Genomic DNA, 19,939 nt, shown 5'->3' with positions numbered 1-19,939 from the left:
CTTGGGTTCTTGTAGTTCCCTCCCCTGCTTAATCTTTTCAGTGTATTTGCATAATCCATCCGTTGTCTTTCCTATTGTTTATTTCCATTAACCTGCAAGGGAAACATTTTATGAATGGAACGTTACTGATCCTCAGATTACATTTAGCATTTCAGGGCGCTGAGGTCCCAATGGGTATGTTCCGAATTAGCCTTGGCTGTGCGGGATGTGTAAATAATTCAGCACATTTGGAGTAATCCTGAATCAATAACATACAGAAAATAACTACACAGAAGCTTAATTAATCTTTATAACGCAAGAGTTTTAAAAGAAGGGAATCATTTTGCTCTGCCACCTTTCAGGATAAATATTTTGGGTTTTTGCCTCTCTTGACAGCTATGCACCAGCGAAGCAAAGTGGAAAACATTCAATTATTGAATAAAATTCAACCACATTTAATACCTAGTCTGAGAAAACTGAAGGCAACCTCCTTCCCACTTTGCTAAATGAGTTTCACCGATAAATGAGTCAGGTTACACCCACCATATGATTAGTCACCACCCCCTTCCTTATTTAAATGCAGCATGAATGTTTATTAAAATTCTACGTGCATGGTGCACACTTCCTTCAACAAGCTGTTTTGAAAAAAAAGACCTTGCATCCTTCGTGTTTGTTCTGCCTTGCTCCAAATAATTTCTGTTTTAGAAAGTATAAAATAAAAAGATCAAGTCTTAGCTGCTTCTTTTGACATGTGAACTTTATATCCTCACACTGTGCACCTGTGATTTTGCTTCCCGACTTTCCTAACAACTTCCTGCTATGAAAGAGAATTCCTCAGCATTTATATTTTGGGTGCTGGAGACATTGCATATGACAGAGAAGTGCCTCCTGCAGCTATTTTCAACCTCAGTGTTATCTAGTGGGATGGTACAGAATAAATTGCACATATTTCAACTATAAAATTTTAAAAATTTAAGTTGTGATATATGTATCCTTTTTCCCCCTTTGTATCGTCACCATGGGCAAGGAAATTTATGTCGTTCTTCTTACCACAGGCAACCAGTGATTAACTTTCTATCTTTGGAATGAGATTACATGTCTAGAATCTTACATAAGTGGACATAGGTAGTTTGTATTTTTTTGTGTCTGAGTGCTCAGTTGGTATTTCATCCCTGTGCATTGGGAGGCAACCACACAATTCTATAAGGATACTGTTTATCTAATCCTTAATGGCCACTTAGATAGCTAATTTTCATTTCATTATTAACAATTTTGGTATGCACATCCATTCAATCTTTGGTCTACATGGACTTTACTTTCATCTGAGGAAATTCCTAGGCATGAAATAGGTCCTATCTGCAGCAGGTGTTGACAATTCTCAGAGTCCACTAAACCAACAGTATTTGAAAGTTCAGATTTGCTGTTCTGAATTGTAAATATATTAAGAGGTCTGTAGGGTTTTTGTTCATTTGTTTCTGGTTGGCTAGTCTCCTGCTTCAGCCTCTCTAGCGTTAGAATTCCAGACTCTGGCCACCACCCTAGACCTAACTTCAGGTTTAAGTTGAATTTCTCTCATGAATAATGATGTTTCCTTTACATGTTTTTCCAGCATACGTAATTCTTATCCCTTCTACTTAATGGAGGTCACCATTTGGGGTCACCATTTAGTTGTCGCACTACATTAATTGAGGTAGAATAAAAACAGAAAAAATTATGGGGACATGGGAAAAGAAAAGAGCCATCAGCTTCAAAATCCAGTTGAAGCCTCTGGCCGAGTCAGGAGAAATAAAAAATTCCAACACAATTAACATCTGCTGCTGGGAGAATACTACTTCTTTTTAGAGATATTTTCAAGCAAGAACAAAAGATGTGTTTTAATTCTCTCCCGAAGTTCTACTATTGTGGTTTGAATTTATCAGTTGTAATCCCACCCATGGCACCTGCGCAGTCACTCTAGAATCCCACCCATGGCTCATGCGCAGTCACTCTAGAATCCCACCCATGGCTCATGCGCAGTCACTCTAGAATCTCCTCCATTGAAAAATGAGATTAAAAAAGAACTTTCTTCTTACCAACCTTTCAGAGGTCACTTAAGAACCACCAGAAGTATACATATGGCTAGAGTTAGGACATTGAAGGGGACATACCCACACTCTCAAGAGTGCCTTTTATTCTATTTTCAATAAAGCCTAACTCTGCTTTACACTGTCCCATCTTTAAATACTTTTCTGTGGTGAAGTCAAAGATGAGTTTTACCTGATGGGAGGTCCTTAAACCATGAGGAGAACAGCTGCACCTTCTGGAAGTTTTCATAAACTCCATCTCGCAATGGTGTATTTTTAGGTTGTACGTGTCATGTTTTCACACCATCTCTAGAGTTCCTATTCATCCTCTGAAGTTTTATTTTAACTTTTCAATCTCATTTTTCATTGATAGAAGCTGTCTCTTTAAACTTCTCTAAAGACCTCAAAAAAATTTCTGGCTCTTTCCCTTTCCCCACACAATCTTCGCTCTTCCCAAATCACTGCCTCCCTTGTCATCCACCTGCATTAGGTTCTTTCCTCCACGTTCAATACTTTTTTCTCACATATCTAATGATCTACATGTATGACCAGTTTTCAAAAGCACATTAATTGAAAGTGAAAAGAAGCTGTATGGAAGTAAGCAGTTCTTAAGGATGACAATCATCTTTGTGGAAGGTGCCTCTTGCTGAGATCTTAGGGAAGTCTATACTATGTACAGCTGTGGAGTTTTGGTTGTTTTTGTTTGTTTCTTAGGTTGGTGAACTACTCAGAAGATAACATGCCTGCCTAACTGGCTGCTAGCTTTGGGGGAGTCACGTGTATGAGCTGGAAGAAGTATGCTGTTCTCAGTTTCATAATAAAGGTTTATACTACCTTCCTATTGGAACTTTTGACCACAGGTGATGTTTCCTGCGCCCTCCACCTCTGTATAGGTACCTTCATTTTCTCTGTTATGTAGACTGATAATAATGGTATAGGAGAGCTGTTTAGGGAAAGACAGCTGGGGATTTAAGTACTTCTCAGCAGGTTTATAAATCTTGTAGTTAAAGAGAGACAGGATAATTTCAGTCAGAAAAGCTGGCTAGAAACAAGTCAAGCGAAGGCCGGGCATTCATAAGAATAAAGTCTCTGTGTATTTATTTGGGAGCCCAAAGGGGAGGGGGAATCAAAAAACACACAAACCAACAAAAACCTACAGACTCACAAAATACATTTAAAGGACTCTCTATACCAGAGGCAGCATTTTTAACAACAGTGAATGCAGAAGCGATCTTCACAAGCACAAAATACACAAACTTTCTTTAGGTCTGTGTTTGATTTGTAAACTGAACATGGATATAGAGAACGAAACCTAAAGTTTGTAAGTTGAATTCCATTATGCTATTGGGATGCCGTGATTTTCCACTGTGGGTCTAGCACTAGTGACCCTTGTCTGTACGTGTGGAGATGAAGGCGTCAGCCGTAAGCCTCATGTGTAAACCAACAGATGCCACATTTTCTCCTTGAGGATTTATTGCTTCGTATCATTCCTACAATCACAATCTCTGAGCTCTTCATATTGCAGATAAGGGGATAAGACACAGAATGGACATGTTCAAATGCAAATAACAATTTAGTAGAAATGTATATTCGTAGGGTTTGTTAATTTTTTAAAATGATTTAAACAATATAAGCATATCATGATAAGCATTCTATAAAACAAAATTAACTGATATAAAATACTTCATAAAGTCTAAATAAGAGTGGTAGTAGAAGAAAATATATTCACATATTTATATTTATGTTTCTAACTATTGGGTTCTTTGAGACTAACTAAAACCAGGGCAAGAATGATATCACTTTGCAAATGATTCTTAGTATTGCTATCTAATCTTTCTGAACAAGGATCTCCAGGTGCTTGAGCTTATGTTGTGAATAAAAAGATAATTAATGGCTTAAGCAATGAATTTACTGACTATGTTATACAGGGATAAGTGAAAAGCACAAAAATTGTTACAAGACTTGAGACTACTCTTTGATAGAGAAATTGAGAATGCCTCCATCATGAAGGTGAGAATCTCCTTGCCTGGTAGTAAAATAAAGAAAAACCACTAGAACTGGATGGAAAAACAAAATAAAACAAACAAACAAAAAAACCAACAACAACACTACATGAAGACGAAAATGCAAAGGAGAAGTGTGGGAAGAGCAGATGGACATTAGAGCAGGAATGGGTCAGGTATAAAAACAGTGGAAACAACCATCTGGGAAACAGACCGCAGAATGAATCCTGGATCATACATTGCGAACAATTGGGATCTACTGGCAATTCTTGAGTGGTGGCAAGGAGATTTAACAAGAAAAAGTATACAGGGGCGGGGATGCAGGATAAAGCATGATTGGAAAAGCAGATACTTGGATCAAATACAATGTATACCTGAAGTGGCTTATCTGGTTTTCTAAAAGGGCAGATAGTCTCTCCTTTATCTCCTCAAACCTTTCTTTTTCTTCCATTGAAACAGTTCCAATTCCATCAGGTCTGAAAAACATGAGAATCAGCAATTTGTATTAATAGATTTATTTACCTTGAAAGATTTTATACATACAAATGTATCCCTATCTCATTCAAATAATAAAGTCAAAGGCATATTTAGCCTTATCTGTGTTTACACTGGGAATGTAATAGCAGTATTTGTAGCCATTTGCTTCATAGTTCTGGCCCAGAATGAACAGAATGGGTTTATTCTTTTAGGCAGCCTTCAAGGTGAATGATAACAATGCATCGTTTCCAGACACACACAGAGAACAACAACTAGTCCTTGAAAATGGCAGGGAAAATGTTCTCTAGTGGAATTAAACATCTGACCAATTAAATGACTATCCCCTGAATGGAACGATTATAAAAATAGACTGAATGCAAATGGAAACACCTTAACTGCTTCTCTTCCAAATAAAAATAAGCAAAACATGAGCCTGGAGATAGTAAATTTTTTTAAAGAAACAGAAAATTTGGATTAATATGTGAGCATGTAACTAGTAGATAAGAAATATTTAATAAGTAATACTTAGAAAATTCTCAAAAAATTCTATATCAATTTAAATCTCTGCTTGCATAGCAGTCTTGGGAAATTTGAGAACATAAACTATCCATGCTAATACAGCGTGGAAAACACATTAATCTTCTATTTACTTTAAACCTTATGTATATCAAGAACATCTTTGGCATTTGGTAATGGGCAACAGGCATTTTTCTCATTAGTTTATTTTTAACTGATTATATTTCCTCAAAGATGTGCACTCATTATTCTAGAGTCTTAATATTACTGCTTGTGTATAAAATAGGTAGGAAAAAAGATTATTAAATGCAAAGAGAAATGGTTAGAATTACTTTGCAAACAAGGTTTTAATTTGATGTTATCCATTTGTGTGTGTGTGTGCTCATGAATACACATTTCACGCTTGTTAACTAGTCAATTAGGACAAAAGCAATTAACTTGAAAGTTGTACCTTAACCTTGCTGACATAACGATCTTCCAGTCACATCTAAGCATCACTTAAGTATGAGGACTTTGTCCTTATAGACAATAAATAATTTGTGACTTCAGAAATTTGCATGCTGTTGGGATTTAGTCTTTGAAAACATTTCTTGCAATTATAATTAGTTTCTAAACAAAGAAATATTTAATTTTATATTTGTAATAACACACCAGTTACATTTGTCATATAAGAATCCATTTTCATCGTTAACTAAGGGAAGACCAATGAGAAATTAATGGTACTGATTTTTCAAGTACTTTTAGGAGGGAGAAAATGCCAATGTGTGAGTTACCCGCATACAACTACACTTAATTTTTCACATACTGTTTCAAAACCATCTTTTACTAAGCAAAGGTTAATACAAAGTCCAGACAATTGTATTGGTGATTACTAATCATTTGTGGCAATGATCACAAAATACCATCTGGCTTTAGTGCTTTTTTATTTTTTTAAGACAATGTTGCATATACCCCAGGCTAGCCTCAAGAGGCCTATACAGCCAAAAATGACTTTGAATTCCTGACCCATCTCCCAAGTGCTGGATTACAGGCTGGCACCCACTGTGCTGGCGATGTGGCTCTCTGAACTGAACCGAGAGCTTTGTGTATGTTAGGCAAACACTCTATCAACTGAGTTATACCCCCAGTACTATCCAATTATTTTGGCATTTCATTTATGTTTTAATAAATAAAAGCTTGCCTGAAGATCAGAGAGTAAAACAGTCCCACTGATCAGCCTTACAGACCAGGCAGTGGTGACACACGCCTTTAATCCTAGTAGCCATACTAGCTTGCCATAGAAACCAGGTGGCAGCCGGGCGGTGGTGGCGCACGCCTTTAATCCCAGCACCTGGGAGGCAGAGGCAGGCGGATCTCTGTGAGTTCGAGGCCAGCCTGGTCTACAAGAGCTAGTTCCAGGACAGGAACCAAAAGCTACGGAGAAACCCTGTCTCGAAAAATAAAAATAAAAAAAAAAAAAATCAGGTGGCAGTGGTGAACGCCTTTGATTCCAGCACTAGAGAGAAATATAAGATGTGAGGAGACAGCTCTCACACAGCCTCATTCTAAGATTCCTGGAGGTAGGGTCACTGTCTTGGACTGAGGTAGAGGTAAGAGCCAGTGGCTGGCTGCTTTGCTTTTCTGACCTTCAGGTTGAGCCCCAATTTCTGTCTCTGGATTTTTACTAGTTGTGCTACACCTGACGGCCTCATGTAAAGCATTAGCCTCAGACTTTGGGCATTCAGATACAAACTAGTCTTAAATTATGTTGTTACACAGACAGCAATAAGAATCCATTTCATACAGTTAGTGACAATAGGCTGTTTCGGAGTGAGCCATGACAATTTGGTAAAAGATCAAGGCATTTCCCATACTGATGGTTAGCACGGTGATCTGACAGATGCTGTATTGTGAGGCTTGTGTGACTAGTCTTGTTTCAACTGACTGATGAGGCCATGCTCTGCAATCACAGAGCACTGCTTGCCTGGCAGGACAGAATACAGTTTCCAGCAATGAATAGTGAGAAAGATGAGTCGGGGGTGGGGAGGTTCATCAACTATTTATCAAGGTGATAAATACCACCATGTGCATAAAAACACTCTTAGTTCACCAAGTTTATTCATAACAAGTATAATTCAAAGGCATAAAATACACTGGATGATTTGAATTTGCCTTTATCCACACATCCCCCTTTTAAAAATAAGTACACTGCATAAGGAAAACTACCAAATATTAGGAATATGTAGTAGCCTTCTAATCTAGAATATCAGGGATGAATGACAATTTGGCTGTGATCAAGCTTCAGGGGAGTAGCTTAAGCGGGTTTAATAATATAGACAAGTAATTCTTATTAACAGTGTTCTGCTCACTATTGTTGTCAAAAGAAATAGTGCAATTATTAATTACAGAATTCAAACTATGCACCCAGAATTGGGTAGGTGTTTTTTTTTTTTTTTTTTTTTGTTGTTTTGGTTTTTTTGGTTTTTTGCTTGCAGAATAACAGAATGTTTCTAATAGTCTTGTCTGTAGTTTCCAAGATAGAAGGAGGATAGGGATTCATGGAAATGAGGTTTCGTCTCCAAAAATGGAGGGGGCAGAAGACTGGAATTGAAGTTGGGTCTCCTACAGTCTGAAGCTAGTGTTCTTAATGTCCACACCTTACTTGATTCTCTTCTATTTATTTAAAAAATAATGAAGAAAAGCATATTAGACAACAACAAGGACCCTAAGAGAGACATACATGTATCTAATCTACATGAGAAGTAGAAAAAGACAAGATTTCCTGAGTAAATTTGGAGCATGGGAACCTTGGGAGAGGGTTGAAGGGGAAGGGAGCAGAGAAAAATGCAGAGCTCAATAAAAATCAATAAAAAAATGAAGAACAGAAAATAAAATCCTATTCATCCCAGATGATTGGAGTTGTATATGAGAAGCAATAAAACAGGAAACATTTTTAAAATTCTTATCAATGTCACACGTTTTCTACATTACTTATATAAGGTGCAAAACTTAAAATCTAGAAGTTTAAAAACAATGCCTCTTATCTACTTAGCTGAAGATGTTAACAATGGAAGCTGTAAAACCTTGCTCTTTTACATACCATAAATGATATGTTCACGGAAGCCCTGAGAAAAATCTTAAAAGGAGTTACTGCAATTTCTGAATAGGTTTTAGTAGCATGATAATAATATAAATTTTATTCACTTAATTTCTTACTTCTTTTATGCATATGAATGTTTTGCCTGCATGTATGTCTGTTCTCTACATGCATGCCCAGTGCCCACAGAGGCCAAAAGAGGGCATCAGACACCCTGGAACTGGAGTTAGAGACAGTTGTGGGTACTTGGAATCAAACCTGAGTCTTCTGGCAGAGCAGTCAGTGCTTTTATCCACTGAGCCAGCTCTCCAGTCAACATAATAGATAGTTTTCTATAACAAAATTATAGATCTATTAGAACTCAACCATCCTCTCACTTCTTTCTCCACTTCTCTTGTAAGGCTAGCCATGACCAGTTCTCCTTGATCATTATGCTAGCCCTTCAGGTTTGCTCATCCAACCCTGTCTTTGTCAAATATGAGCAGCATGTTACTTCAAAAGTGGATCTGATCACATCTCTCTTGGCTTAATACGCTGTAAATGATGACACGGCTCACAAGCCAAGGCCTTTCTATTCGTCTGCAACACGTTCACTGCTCCCCTCCCTTACTTGCCAGTCCTCCCACTCCATCCTCTTAACTAGTCTCATGTTGGCTGCGATGAGTCACTTCCTGTTTTCACAGCCTGCTTTTTCCTCCTTTCCTTTCTTTATCGCTGTCCATTATGCGTAAGGCTAGTTGGTATTGTGAAGTAATTACAAATTATTTATTCTTTGCCTCATTCTTGCTCTATCTCTGGTATCTGACATGCTGGCTGAGACAGTGTGGATGTTCCAAGCAAACATAGTAATGAAACAAAGGAATACCACTCGGGAAGTGAGAACAGCTACTGTCCGAGATAAGACAGCACAGAAACCGTGTTTCCCATCTAAACACAGGTAAATGCTTACTATTCCTCAGTAGTATTAGCGGAGTTAAAATTACCTGACATGTATGTATCACAAAGCAGTATAAAAGATGGGAAGTTTGGAAAAAAGCAACCAGAAGCACGGGTTGTAGCTGAAGTACTTGGGTAGAAAAAAGCACTCTAACAGAGGGAACATCTGTTTAGACATAGCAGAAAATCCCTAGTGTTTAGTTGTCATTTTAGTTAGCCTCAAACTGATTTACTCTAAAATCTCAAGAAGATAATTCTTCTCCTGAGGTATAAAAGAAAAAAATATTAACATGCCTTTCACCTTGATAAAAAGATTGGCAAAATGTGGTTATTTAAAATTCTAATATAAATGAACAATTTCCTCTACCTGGATGTTACCTGGGGTTTAAGTCAATGGCTGACAAATAGTGAAGCTGTTCTACTGAGAAGAAAACGTGCCCTTGTGGATTGAGACTGAATATCCCCATTTTTGTTCTTTTTGGACTTGTAGCAATTGAAGTAACGAGATTTCCATAAAAACAGGGTGCTCTGTGAAAGAAGCTCGAGTCGCCAAGTCTAAACACCGATTGGAAGTGGAAATCTTTTTACGTACAGATGAAGTCAAACTATTTACAACAGGGAGGTCCTTCTTGTATTATTAAGCAGCTAAACAATGAATATGATGGTATATGTTCATATTTCAAAGATTATTAAAAAACATAACTCATATGCTAAAACATTCTGTCACTGATGCCCAAGTGATTATACAACATGTTCTATTTTTTAGAGAGACTATCATATATACATATGAACTACATATACACATACTTATTTGCATATGATATCGGCACACATGCAGGGAAAGTGCATTTTATTTGAGATGAAGATCCATTAAAATAACTCCTGAAGGCTGTATTGGGTAGTTGCTTTGTGTGTGTGTGTGTGTGTGTGTGTGTGTGTGAACTTGACATAAACTAGAGTCATCAGAGGAAGGAGACTTAGTTGAGGAAAGGCCTCCATGAGACCCAATTGTAAGGCATTTTCTCACTTAGTGGTCAGTGGGGGAGGACCCAATCCATGGTGGGTGGTGCCATCCTTAGCTCTACTGGTCCTGGCTGTTATAAGAAGGTGGGCTGAGCAAGCCATGGGAAGCAAGCCAGTTAGCGTTCCCCTCCATGTTTTTGGCATCAGCTCCTGCCTCCGGAACCTTGCCCTGTTTTAGTTCCTGTCCTGACCTCCTTCAGTGATGAACAGCAATGCTGAAGTGTAAGTCCAATAAACCCTTTCCTCCCCAACTTGCTTTTTGGCCATGGTGTTTCGTAGCAGCAAGAGAAACCATAACCCAGACAAGGGCTATATAGTAATTTTAATTCTTCTATGGATTAAAGTATTTTTAACTTGTAGTATTAGTCAACATGGCAGATTGAGGTGTTGTGTGACCCTCTCCTTGATGAGTCATAAACAAATGTCTAGTCACCTGAGACAGAGCTAACAGACCAAAGTAAGGACACCACTGAAGTCCATCTTGGTGAACCAATGAGTTTTATGTGGTTACTTACAGGAATGTTGGGAAGGGGTTACTTACAGTAGCAGACATAACCCAAAGATAGTCAAAGGCTCTAAAAGGTCACATCAGCATGGGTGACAGCTCACACAAGCTCGAAATATAGACTACATGGCACAACTTAACATGCGGCTCAACAATGCTGGCAAGTCAGTCAGCTCAGATGATCTGAGCCTCTTCCAGGCACCTCAGCCATTGTGTTGCTTCCAGGCTGCTTGGCTGGTCTGTTTCTTTCTGGTGGCTCAGCTGTTCTAAGCCTCTTCTAAACAGCTGAGCTTGTCTGAGAGTTTCTCTCTTCAATCTTTTTGGCTTATATAAGCTTGAGGACTCAGAGACCTAGTATATCTGGCCAGGTTCAGGGACTCCCTGAAGCTTTTGTGTTGTTAATTCCCTGAAGTTAAAGAGCTTCTCTGCAGGATGGAATGTTTTGACCTCCCTTTTTACCTTCTCAGTCCCAACAAGCTCCCCTCCAAAATGGAGGTTTATCACCAAGAAAATTCTCACCACGAGGGGTGCACCCACCCACTCAGACAGTGGGGCTGATCTATTGGGAGCTCATCAAGGGCAGCTGGACTGTGACTGAAAAAGCATGGGAATAAACCAAACTCTCTGAACATGGCGGACAATGAGAGCTGACTAGAGGCCAAGGACAATGGCACGGGGTTTTGATCCTACTTAATGTTCTGGCTTTGTGGGAGCCTAGACAGTTTGGATGCTCACCTTCCTAGACCTGGATGGAGGGGGGAGGACCTTGGACTTTCCACAGGGCAGGGAACCCTGACTGCTCTTGGGACTGGAGAGGGAGGAGAAGAGGAGTGGGGGGAGGGGGAGAGGGGCGAGAGGGGCGGGAGGGGCGGGAGGGGCGGGAGGAGGGGGAGGGAAATGGGAGGCGGAAAATTTTTTTTTCAATAAAAAAAATAAAAGTGAAAAAAGTTAGATACAATGGACTTCTCACTTTGATTAATAATTTTTCCAGCATTAAGTATAAAATATGATAAAGTTGACTTGAAAAACATAATGCAGGAAAGAAAGTTAAACAATATTATTTATCCAACTTTCTATTGTCTAATGGCTCCTTGAACAGGGAAAACAAGAAATCAGTCCCTATAAAGGAAAAGTTTAAATAACCTCTACTTAAAAAAATTAGAGGTAATGGTACAAAAATGGGTTTTAGGATTCAGTGTTTGAGTAGAAAAGAATGTTAAGAGTCTACTTAAATGCTAGGATATGAACAAAAGGCATAGTGACACTTTTTGTGCTTGAAGAATTTATGGTTCATCTATTCGAGATTTCTTTTTCAATAGTCTAAGAATTTTCAGAGGTCCATGATACCAGTGAAAAATAATTTTAGCATGTCTAGGAAACATTTTTTGTGTGTATAAAATTGAGCACAGATAGTTTGCTGTTCATATTTTCCAAAACATGCTGTAAAGGACAAAAAGCAATGATCTCTGGAGATGCTCTAGGATCACAGGACAAACAACCCCAAGCATCCTCTGCACAACGCCTTCCCTGAAATACATAGTAAAGCTGAATTAAGTATCTGAAATGTCTGTTAGCAACAGAATCCACTCAACTTTAACTGGCGCTTCTAAAGATTACTTAACTAAGGGTATCTGTTTTAGAATATTAGTTAAGATGGGTTACATTGTTTATGCTGTGGAATATTTGTTTAAAGATGCAAAGATATGTTGTATCCTTTATGTTGCATTTGTTTAATTCTGTGAAGCTATGTTATTTTGCCTGTCTAAAATACCTGATTGGACTAATAAGAAGCTAATTGGCCAATAACAAGGCAGGAGAAAAGATAGGCAGGACTGTCAGACAGAGAGAAGAAATAGGAGAAGAAATCTAGGAGAAGATTGAGAATTGGGAAAAGGAGAGAGAAAGAGGCCAGCGATCAGTTACCTAACCATAAAGACAGATGGGAAAAGAGGGAGATAAAAGATATGGAGAAATAAGGAAAGTAAAAGCCAAAAGGCAAAAGATAGATGGGGCAATACAAGGAAAGCTGCCTAGAAATAAGCCAAGCTAAGCCTGGGCATTCATAAGAAAGAATAAGCCTCCATGTGATTACTGGAGTTAGGTGGTAGGCCCTCGAAGAGCCAAAAGAGTAAGCAACAGGCTTCCCCTACTTTTTCCTTAAAGGTCAACACCTAGCGTCTACGAGCTCACGCTCTCTTACTGGAAACTACTGTAGCTGTTATAGTGACTTTATGGCTTTTATCAGCTGGACAGTCTCTAGACACTTGGAGGCTAACTGAACCCCAAATATCTAGGCATGTGTGGGGACAGAATGCTCTGGAAGTATGGATGAACGAGCCAAAAGTGACACTGAATAGAACCAGACAGATTTTATCGATGTTAGAGACGTCTTTCAAACTCCCTCTACTCTTCGGTTAAATTTTTTTGTCTTGGTTTTTACTGAACTGGAAGCAAAGGACTGGGCGCAGAGAAGGGAGTGAAATGGTGGCTGGGATGTAAGATAAATACATTTTTTATTTATTTTTAAAATAAATTTTAAAAAGAGCTTATTTGCAAGCAACGAGGAGGCAAATGCTACAGGGTAAGGAGCTCTGAGTGTCTTCTCGGCTTCTTGTCGCCTTTCTTCTCCTCTGAGGAATGTCTGACATCCCCGTTTCCCCTAGAGAGCCTGACAAGGGGAGAGACACCTGGAGGGTGGTATTTCTGATTGTCAATTCTGCCTGCAGCACAGCAGGTAAAGCCACTTTGCACTTCGTGTATTCCCCACCAATATCCATTTGTGAACAGAATGGAAAGGAGAGGAAGTCACAGTGCGAGAATAGAAATGGCGGGAGATGATGACAGGAAAACAATAGCCCCTCTTCTTTGTTTCCTGGCCAGTGTCACTTCCTCTGTTTCAGTCACAGTGAGCTAACATCTGGGTGAGTACACGCTACAGAAACAGTGCTGTTCCCTCTTCTCTAGTTGTGAATATACAGAGGAAATTACTTAGATCCACGCCTTCTCATTGGGAGAAACAGATGTTCTATGAAAAAATTTTGAAAAGATGAGATTTTGAAATGATATTCACTCTTACTCTTTTTTAAAACTTTTTTTTTAAATTTTTGAAATTAAAATATAATCACATTATTTGCACCTTCTCTTTCCTCTCTCCAACCCTTCTTAATACCCCACCCAACTCTTTTATGGTTTATGATAGCCTCTCTTGTGATCTTTTCTTTGCATTTTGTGGTACATTTTGATTTCTTGGAGATTTTGCACATGAGTAGACACTTCTGCAGTGTAAGCAAAATTTCAGTTTATAAGCTCACAAAACTGGATGGTGTTGTTTCTAGGCTGTGCCAAATACAAAGAGGTATTTGATAGCTAGTTTATCTTGGGAACACACAAAGAAACAAAATTTTTTAGAGCAATTCAAACTAAGATGACTGTTGTAAGCAACTCTAGAATGCAAGAGAAACAAAATGCCAAAAGAAATTTAAATTAAAAATAGAATTAAGATCTCCACATAGAGTTCTTCAATATTTATTTATAATCTATCATCTATCTATATAGCTATATATCACTGATTCCCTCATATTTAGTATTGTATTTTAAAATATATGTTTTAAACAAAGAACTTTATAGACATTGGAGACAAGGAATTCAGAAAAATAATACAGAATAAAAAATTCTTATAAAATGCCAACCAGAAACAACTGGAAGTACCATTCTAATATTCTTTCTATAAATCAATAGATATATATGATTCAATTTTATTATTTTAATGAGCTTAGTAGATAACTTAAATATTCTAATATATCTTTCTATTGGAAGACTATTTCATCAGATGGTATATCCACATAATTTTCTTCTAGCATTAATTTGGAAGTTTTTCCTCTAATTTAGCTATCATAAATCATACTTTAATAGCTAGTTTTGTGCTGTGTGTTCTTAAATCATGTATTTTTTTTCCCTTGGGAAAAGTCTCTGATGTATGTATACTGCTAAGTTAAACATATGACATACTTGAGTATTTGATACACTGTAAAACTTCTTTCTTTCTTTCTTTCTTTCTTTCTTTCTTTCTTTCTTTCTTTCTTTCTTTCTTTCTTCTCTCTCTCTCCTTTCTTTCCTTCCTTCCTCCCCCCCCCACCTGTCTCTTTCTTTTTTTTTTTTTAGTTTTTGAGACAGGGTTTCTTTGTGTGTATTCCTGACTGTCCTGGAACTTGCTCTGTAGACCAGGCTGGCCTCAGACTCACCAAGATCCACTTGCCTCTGCTTCCCAATGACTGGGATTTAAAGGCATGTACCATCACCACTCAGTGTAAAGTTGCTTTTTTAAAAGAAAGTACTTGTCTTGCCGTCTGACCTGTAGTGTTTGAAATCATCAATTTTAATGTAATAGCATTAACAGTGGTCTTTATAATTTGTTACGATTATTTTTAATTTTATATGTAACAGCCACATTCTTTTTAATATAAAATTCTGCACTTAAAATGACAGCCACCTTGCTATGTAGTTTGGGCCATTTTCATGTACCATAAAGTCACTCAATTTAATCAATTAAAGTATTTAGCTACTATTTGACTCAGTGTTGTTAAAAAGAAAAATGGTTTGGGACGTGCCAAACTGTCCAAACGTGGTGCATGAAAGAAGCTGTGTGAGATTTCTGAGACCTTGTGAGAAAAGTCCAAGTAAAGAAGAACCTGGTAACCATGTTTATCCATAACATGGGTTGTTCCTAGACTGTGCTTTCGTGCTCCTCTCAGGAGTAGTGAGCAGGAGTGGGGTTGCTTCAGATTACACATCATCTGCTCCTATGCATGGTTTGTCCTCAAGACAGCATGCAGCCTAAACTCGTGTGAACCTTGATCATGTGATCTTCTTTAATCCCAAGAATATAAACTGTCTGATGCTCGGAATAAAGCTGGCTATTGCATGAGGATTTAGTTTGCCTCATTCTTCGGACCCTCTCTCCCAGATTCACACAGCCAATCTGAATGTCACAACACACTCAACCAGATGATGTCAAATCACAATCAAGGAAGGTAGTGAAGACTTAAGGTGAACTGAGCTGGGTTTGTATTCAGCCGTGTACCTGGTAAATATTCAAATACAACTGTCGTAAAATATAAACTGTAGGAGAAAAATACACAATAGAGATGATAACCTCAGGCAACCAAAAAAAAAAGTGTTCCAAAGTGTGACCCAAAAAAGAAAACCTAGAACCAAACAGTAAAAGTCAATTCATTTTCATTAGTATGCATGGTAATAGTAAAGGGACTGAACTGAGTAAAATATTAACCACACTAAAAAGCTAAATTAGAACTTATTTTAGTGTTAAGTCACACACTAAAATTCAAGACTAATAAAATTCAAAAGGTATGAACAAACACATATGAGACAAATACAAAAAGAAAGTGACAATAACAGTCTAAATACATTTCACAAAATCAACACTCGATATGATATGGAACGCCAAGTAATAATGCTCACAGGAAGACTGAAGAATTTCAAGCTTGACTGTATCTAATAAAATAGCTTCAAAATATGCAAAGCAAAATAAACAGAAATGAAAGAAGGTGTCGTAGCAATAGCAGGCTTTGTGTCATGGTCATAACTCTGCAGATCTAACAGGCAGAATCTGGTAAGGGTTAGAAGACATGAACCACTGCTTGCACTAAGTCTTAAGAATTTTAATGATTAAGGTTTCTAGAAAGGAATCAATATTTCCTACATAGAAGACTTATAATATGTTGTAAAAACATTTAGGAGGCTATATTGTCTCAAACCCCTCATTAAGGTAGAAGAATCTATGATCCACTATGAATTAGGAAGGTATGGGGAAAAATTCCTCAAAATCAAGGGAGGAAAGAAATTAAGGGAAAGAAGACAATCCATGACAAGGAAGAGAGCTTTCAGGGTGGTGGGAAGAAGACCACTTTACCAACAACTCTAAGAACTAGAGTTGCAAAGAGTGGCCTTTACTCCATGCAAATTTGAAAATGTAAACCAACAACTAAATAAGCAACAACATATTAAACAGGATGCCCAGGGATTTCTAGATGGACTGTATATTGTCACAAATGCATGATGTCACCTCACTGAACATGATGGGAGATAAGCTGTTGACCTATTGGATACTGGAGAACTCTTCACTAGAACCAGAGGTAATAGATTAAAGAGATGTGCACAGTGCTGGACTCTAGTTGGCAAATTCTGAGTAGGCTGCTACCTGTGTTGGGTTGTACTCCTTAGGAGATATAGTGAGTGGTTGTGGGTCAGCAGCTTCCATGGCAGATAAGGACGAAGGAAAAGTTAAAACCAATGCTGTAGTTCTGGATTAGCAATATACATCTTGTTTCTGTCTGAGGCTCACCTGATGTATCCCATATATACTAAAACACCCTTTTCTTGCCTCTCTTCCTTGGTGGCTCCTTATTTGGTGCTTTAGAAAAATCCCAAAGTTGCTCAATATGATCAGAAAACAGAGGAAACTGATCATGTGACCTCAGTAACTGTTTTTCAAGATGTAATCTGTTTCCCTGCCTACTTGACAATAGAATTCTTTCCTCCAGCTTTAGCCTGTGCTTCTCTTAGTCTTCCATTAGGCCTACAATGGTTCGAAGCAACATGGTGAAAAGGCACTACAAGATTCCAGAAAATGCTTCCGGCTGGAAACTTGTTTATGGAATACTCCACCCACTACGGAGCTCAGCATTCACCTGAGCACTCAGTGCTTCTAAAGCAACACCAGCAGAAGCCCATGCACCTGATTCAGGTTGAACCTCCTTAATGAAAAAAAGTCTGAAATCCAAAACTTTTTCATCGGCATTGCTCAGTCACAGCTGGGGAGTCCGAGCAGTAAAATTTATACAAACACTTCCAAATTCAAAAAACATTTGAAACCAGAAACAGTTGTTGTCCCAATTGTTTTGTATAAGGGGTAGTAAACTTACACAGAACATAAAAAAAGGTCACAACATGATACGTCGACAATGTCTGATTATGAACAAATTGTTCACATAGCTTTATTTGCTCTATTTAGGAACCAAAGGAGGTAGGCAGCATTAATGTTCTTAGTCATAGGTAAAGGAACAGGTAAAGATTTGTGGCTCAAAAAGATTAGGACTAGTTGTTCAAAGTCAAACAGCTAGTAGGTAGAAGAGTTGGAAACAAGAACACAAATGTTTTGTTTCCCCTGTCAGTGCTATTAGGTCATATCAAGTCTCTCTTCTCCCAATGTTAGTTTCCTCTTATGAGTGCATATTTACACTGCATCATGTTGAGCTAAGTTGGAAAGGTAAAGGTAATATTTAGAATGTGTGACCAAAGCAGAGTTAGGGATGTTCTATATTTTACCCAAAATTTAAAGACGTCACATGATTCATATCTGAAAGGCACTCACTCATCTTACCCTTCAGCTCTGTGAATTTAACATGTTGGTTGAAATCAGCCACTGATGGTAGTTTATTTGGCTTCACACTCCCTGGAAATGAGCCTCTGCACTTAAAACTTTGGTTATATTTACATATGAATTTCTTTTGACAAGGTCTCATGTAGACTTGGCTGGCATCAAGCTAGTTATATAAGATGATCTTGAATTTGTGGTCCTCCTGTCTCCTCCTCTAACATGCTGGGATTACAGTATTAAAATATCATTTCTTTCAGCTGTACACCTAAGCCTAGAGTAAGAGGTAGTAGTGAAAACCCTTAAGACCCTCCTTGATTCATTATCTGTTTTACTACAATATGTATTCCTATCTCTAAAATAAGAGTGGAGAGGTATAAACAACGGGAATGTTAGCATCCACACAGAAAGAAGTGCCAAAATATGATGATCTGACAGGTGCCCAGTAAGGTTTTCTCCCATCCTGTGCTATGATCTGGAAGCCACAGGAAAAATAGGGTGATTTTTATACATGCTACAGTCACATTGTACACTTTTACCTCCTACTTGCAAGCCAGTACATCAGAAGTCTCCTTTGATAATCACGTAGCAGATCCCAGGTGGCTTTACCAAAGGGAGAAGAATGGGGGACTATACTGTAGGTCTTACATTAAACTGGGACATAAAAGCCATTTTACATTGCGGCTTTCATTTCTCCACCCCTGATGTTCCTTACAAAATCAAGCCTTATAAGCACACATATCAGCCTCGAACTTTGCCCTTTGGATGCATTGTTTCTCGCATCTCTTTTCACCTAGCTGCCAGCCCTCTGTGGAACCGTCATTGTGAGGGGCTGTTATTCATGGGTGTGTGTGGTTATCTTCCTGCCGGAGTGGGTCCCTTTCTGTCCTTGACTCACTCTTTCTTTTCTTTTTTTCTTCTTTCTGTTTTCCTCTGTGTCGGTACCAGCCAAGCCTTTTCTGTTTACCTCTATTCTTTCAGATTTCAGAGAGCTATTCAGAGAAGATGCAGCCCACAGAATGTGCACACCCAGCAGCTCAGCGCTGCTTGATGGGATGTGCTCCCTGAAAAAACTCACTCCAGACACGGCTGCCGCCGCTGCCGTCCTTCACTCCAGCTAACAACAAAAGGCGAGCCTTCTTCCCTTTCAAATTTTTTTGTCAGAGGTGGTTTTCAGGCAATGAACAAAACGACTCTCTGTGGATCTTGACAGATGTAAAGAGAATCAGACAAATGAATGGTGGTAGATGGCAGAAAAGTAGGGATTTGACACTGGCATCGCTCTGCACAAAAATGTCGATGTAGACAAACATGGGAGACATGCAGTACAGGGGCACATCTCAAGAAGGGAGTGGTTAAAGTAGAGTACTCTATTAGCAAAGATATTAGCAGTATAAGCACACGCGTACTGAAATATTCCTGCTTAGCAGAAGGTAGAACGGCTGGACTACAGGCTTTCTGCATTTTCTTGTTCCTCATGGCTTACATCTTCCTGGGCTGGGAGGCGGGTGTTAGGGATGCACACTGGAAAAATAGCAGCTGATACTGATAAAGAGTCCCTATATTCATCCAGTGTCTTGATATTACCCTTCCCTCCTTTCATACCTAAGAACTCCAGAATTCTAGAAGGTTAAGTAGTTTTCCAACCTGGTTGAGTCTGCAAATTTCAGAGCGAGTATTCCAGTAGACATGTTTGGGCCCTTTTATTCTTTGAACATGGGGGAAGGACGTTCCTGAATGGCAGTACTTGGACTACAAACATCACAGGAAATGCCACAACTCTTGGCGTATTTTTGATGACGTCTGTCCTAAGCTGAAGCATGAATTTCCTTCAAACTCCACTTCTTCTTTTCTCTTTTTTAAGTTGCATCCACCCACATGTTGAATCAGAGACCAACTTACTGTGTATATTTTAACTTTTTAAAAAGTGGATTTAATGGGAAAATGATGTGAACTATGCAGGGACAT

General features: G+C 38.4%; 1 protein-coding gene across 8 annotated transcripts in view; it reads right to left on the bottom strand.

Annotated features, from left to right (window-relative positions):
- Positions 1-19,939, bottom strand: part of Cadps2 (calcium dependent secretion activator 2) — a 529,236-nt gene that overhangs the window by 126,183 nt on the left and 383,114 nt on the right. For all 8 annotated transcript variants that reach the window (XM_057791365.1, XM_057791395.1, XM_057791386.1 and 5 more), the window contains exon 14: positions 4,420-4,521. In XM_057791365.1, the coding sequence (XP_057647348.1) occupies positions 4,420-4,521 (102 nt within the window). The remainder of the gene's footprint in view (positions 1-4,419; positions 4,522-19,939) is intronic.

Source organism: Chionomys nivalis, chromosome 1, assembly GCF_950005125.1.
Source record: "Chionomys nivalis chromosome 1, mChiNiv1.1, whole genome shotgun sequence".
Lineage (NCBI taxonomy): Eukaryota > Metazoa > Chordata > Mammalia > Rodentia > Cricetidae > Chionomys > Chionomys nivalis.
The sequence above is the reverse complement of the archived record's forward strand: the minus strand, read 5'-3'. Positions and strand labels throughout refer to the sequence as shown.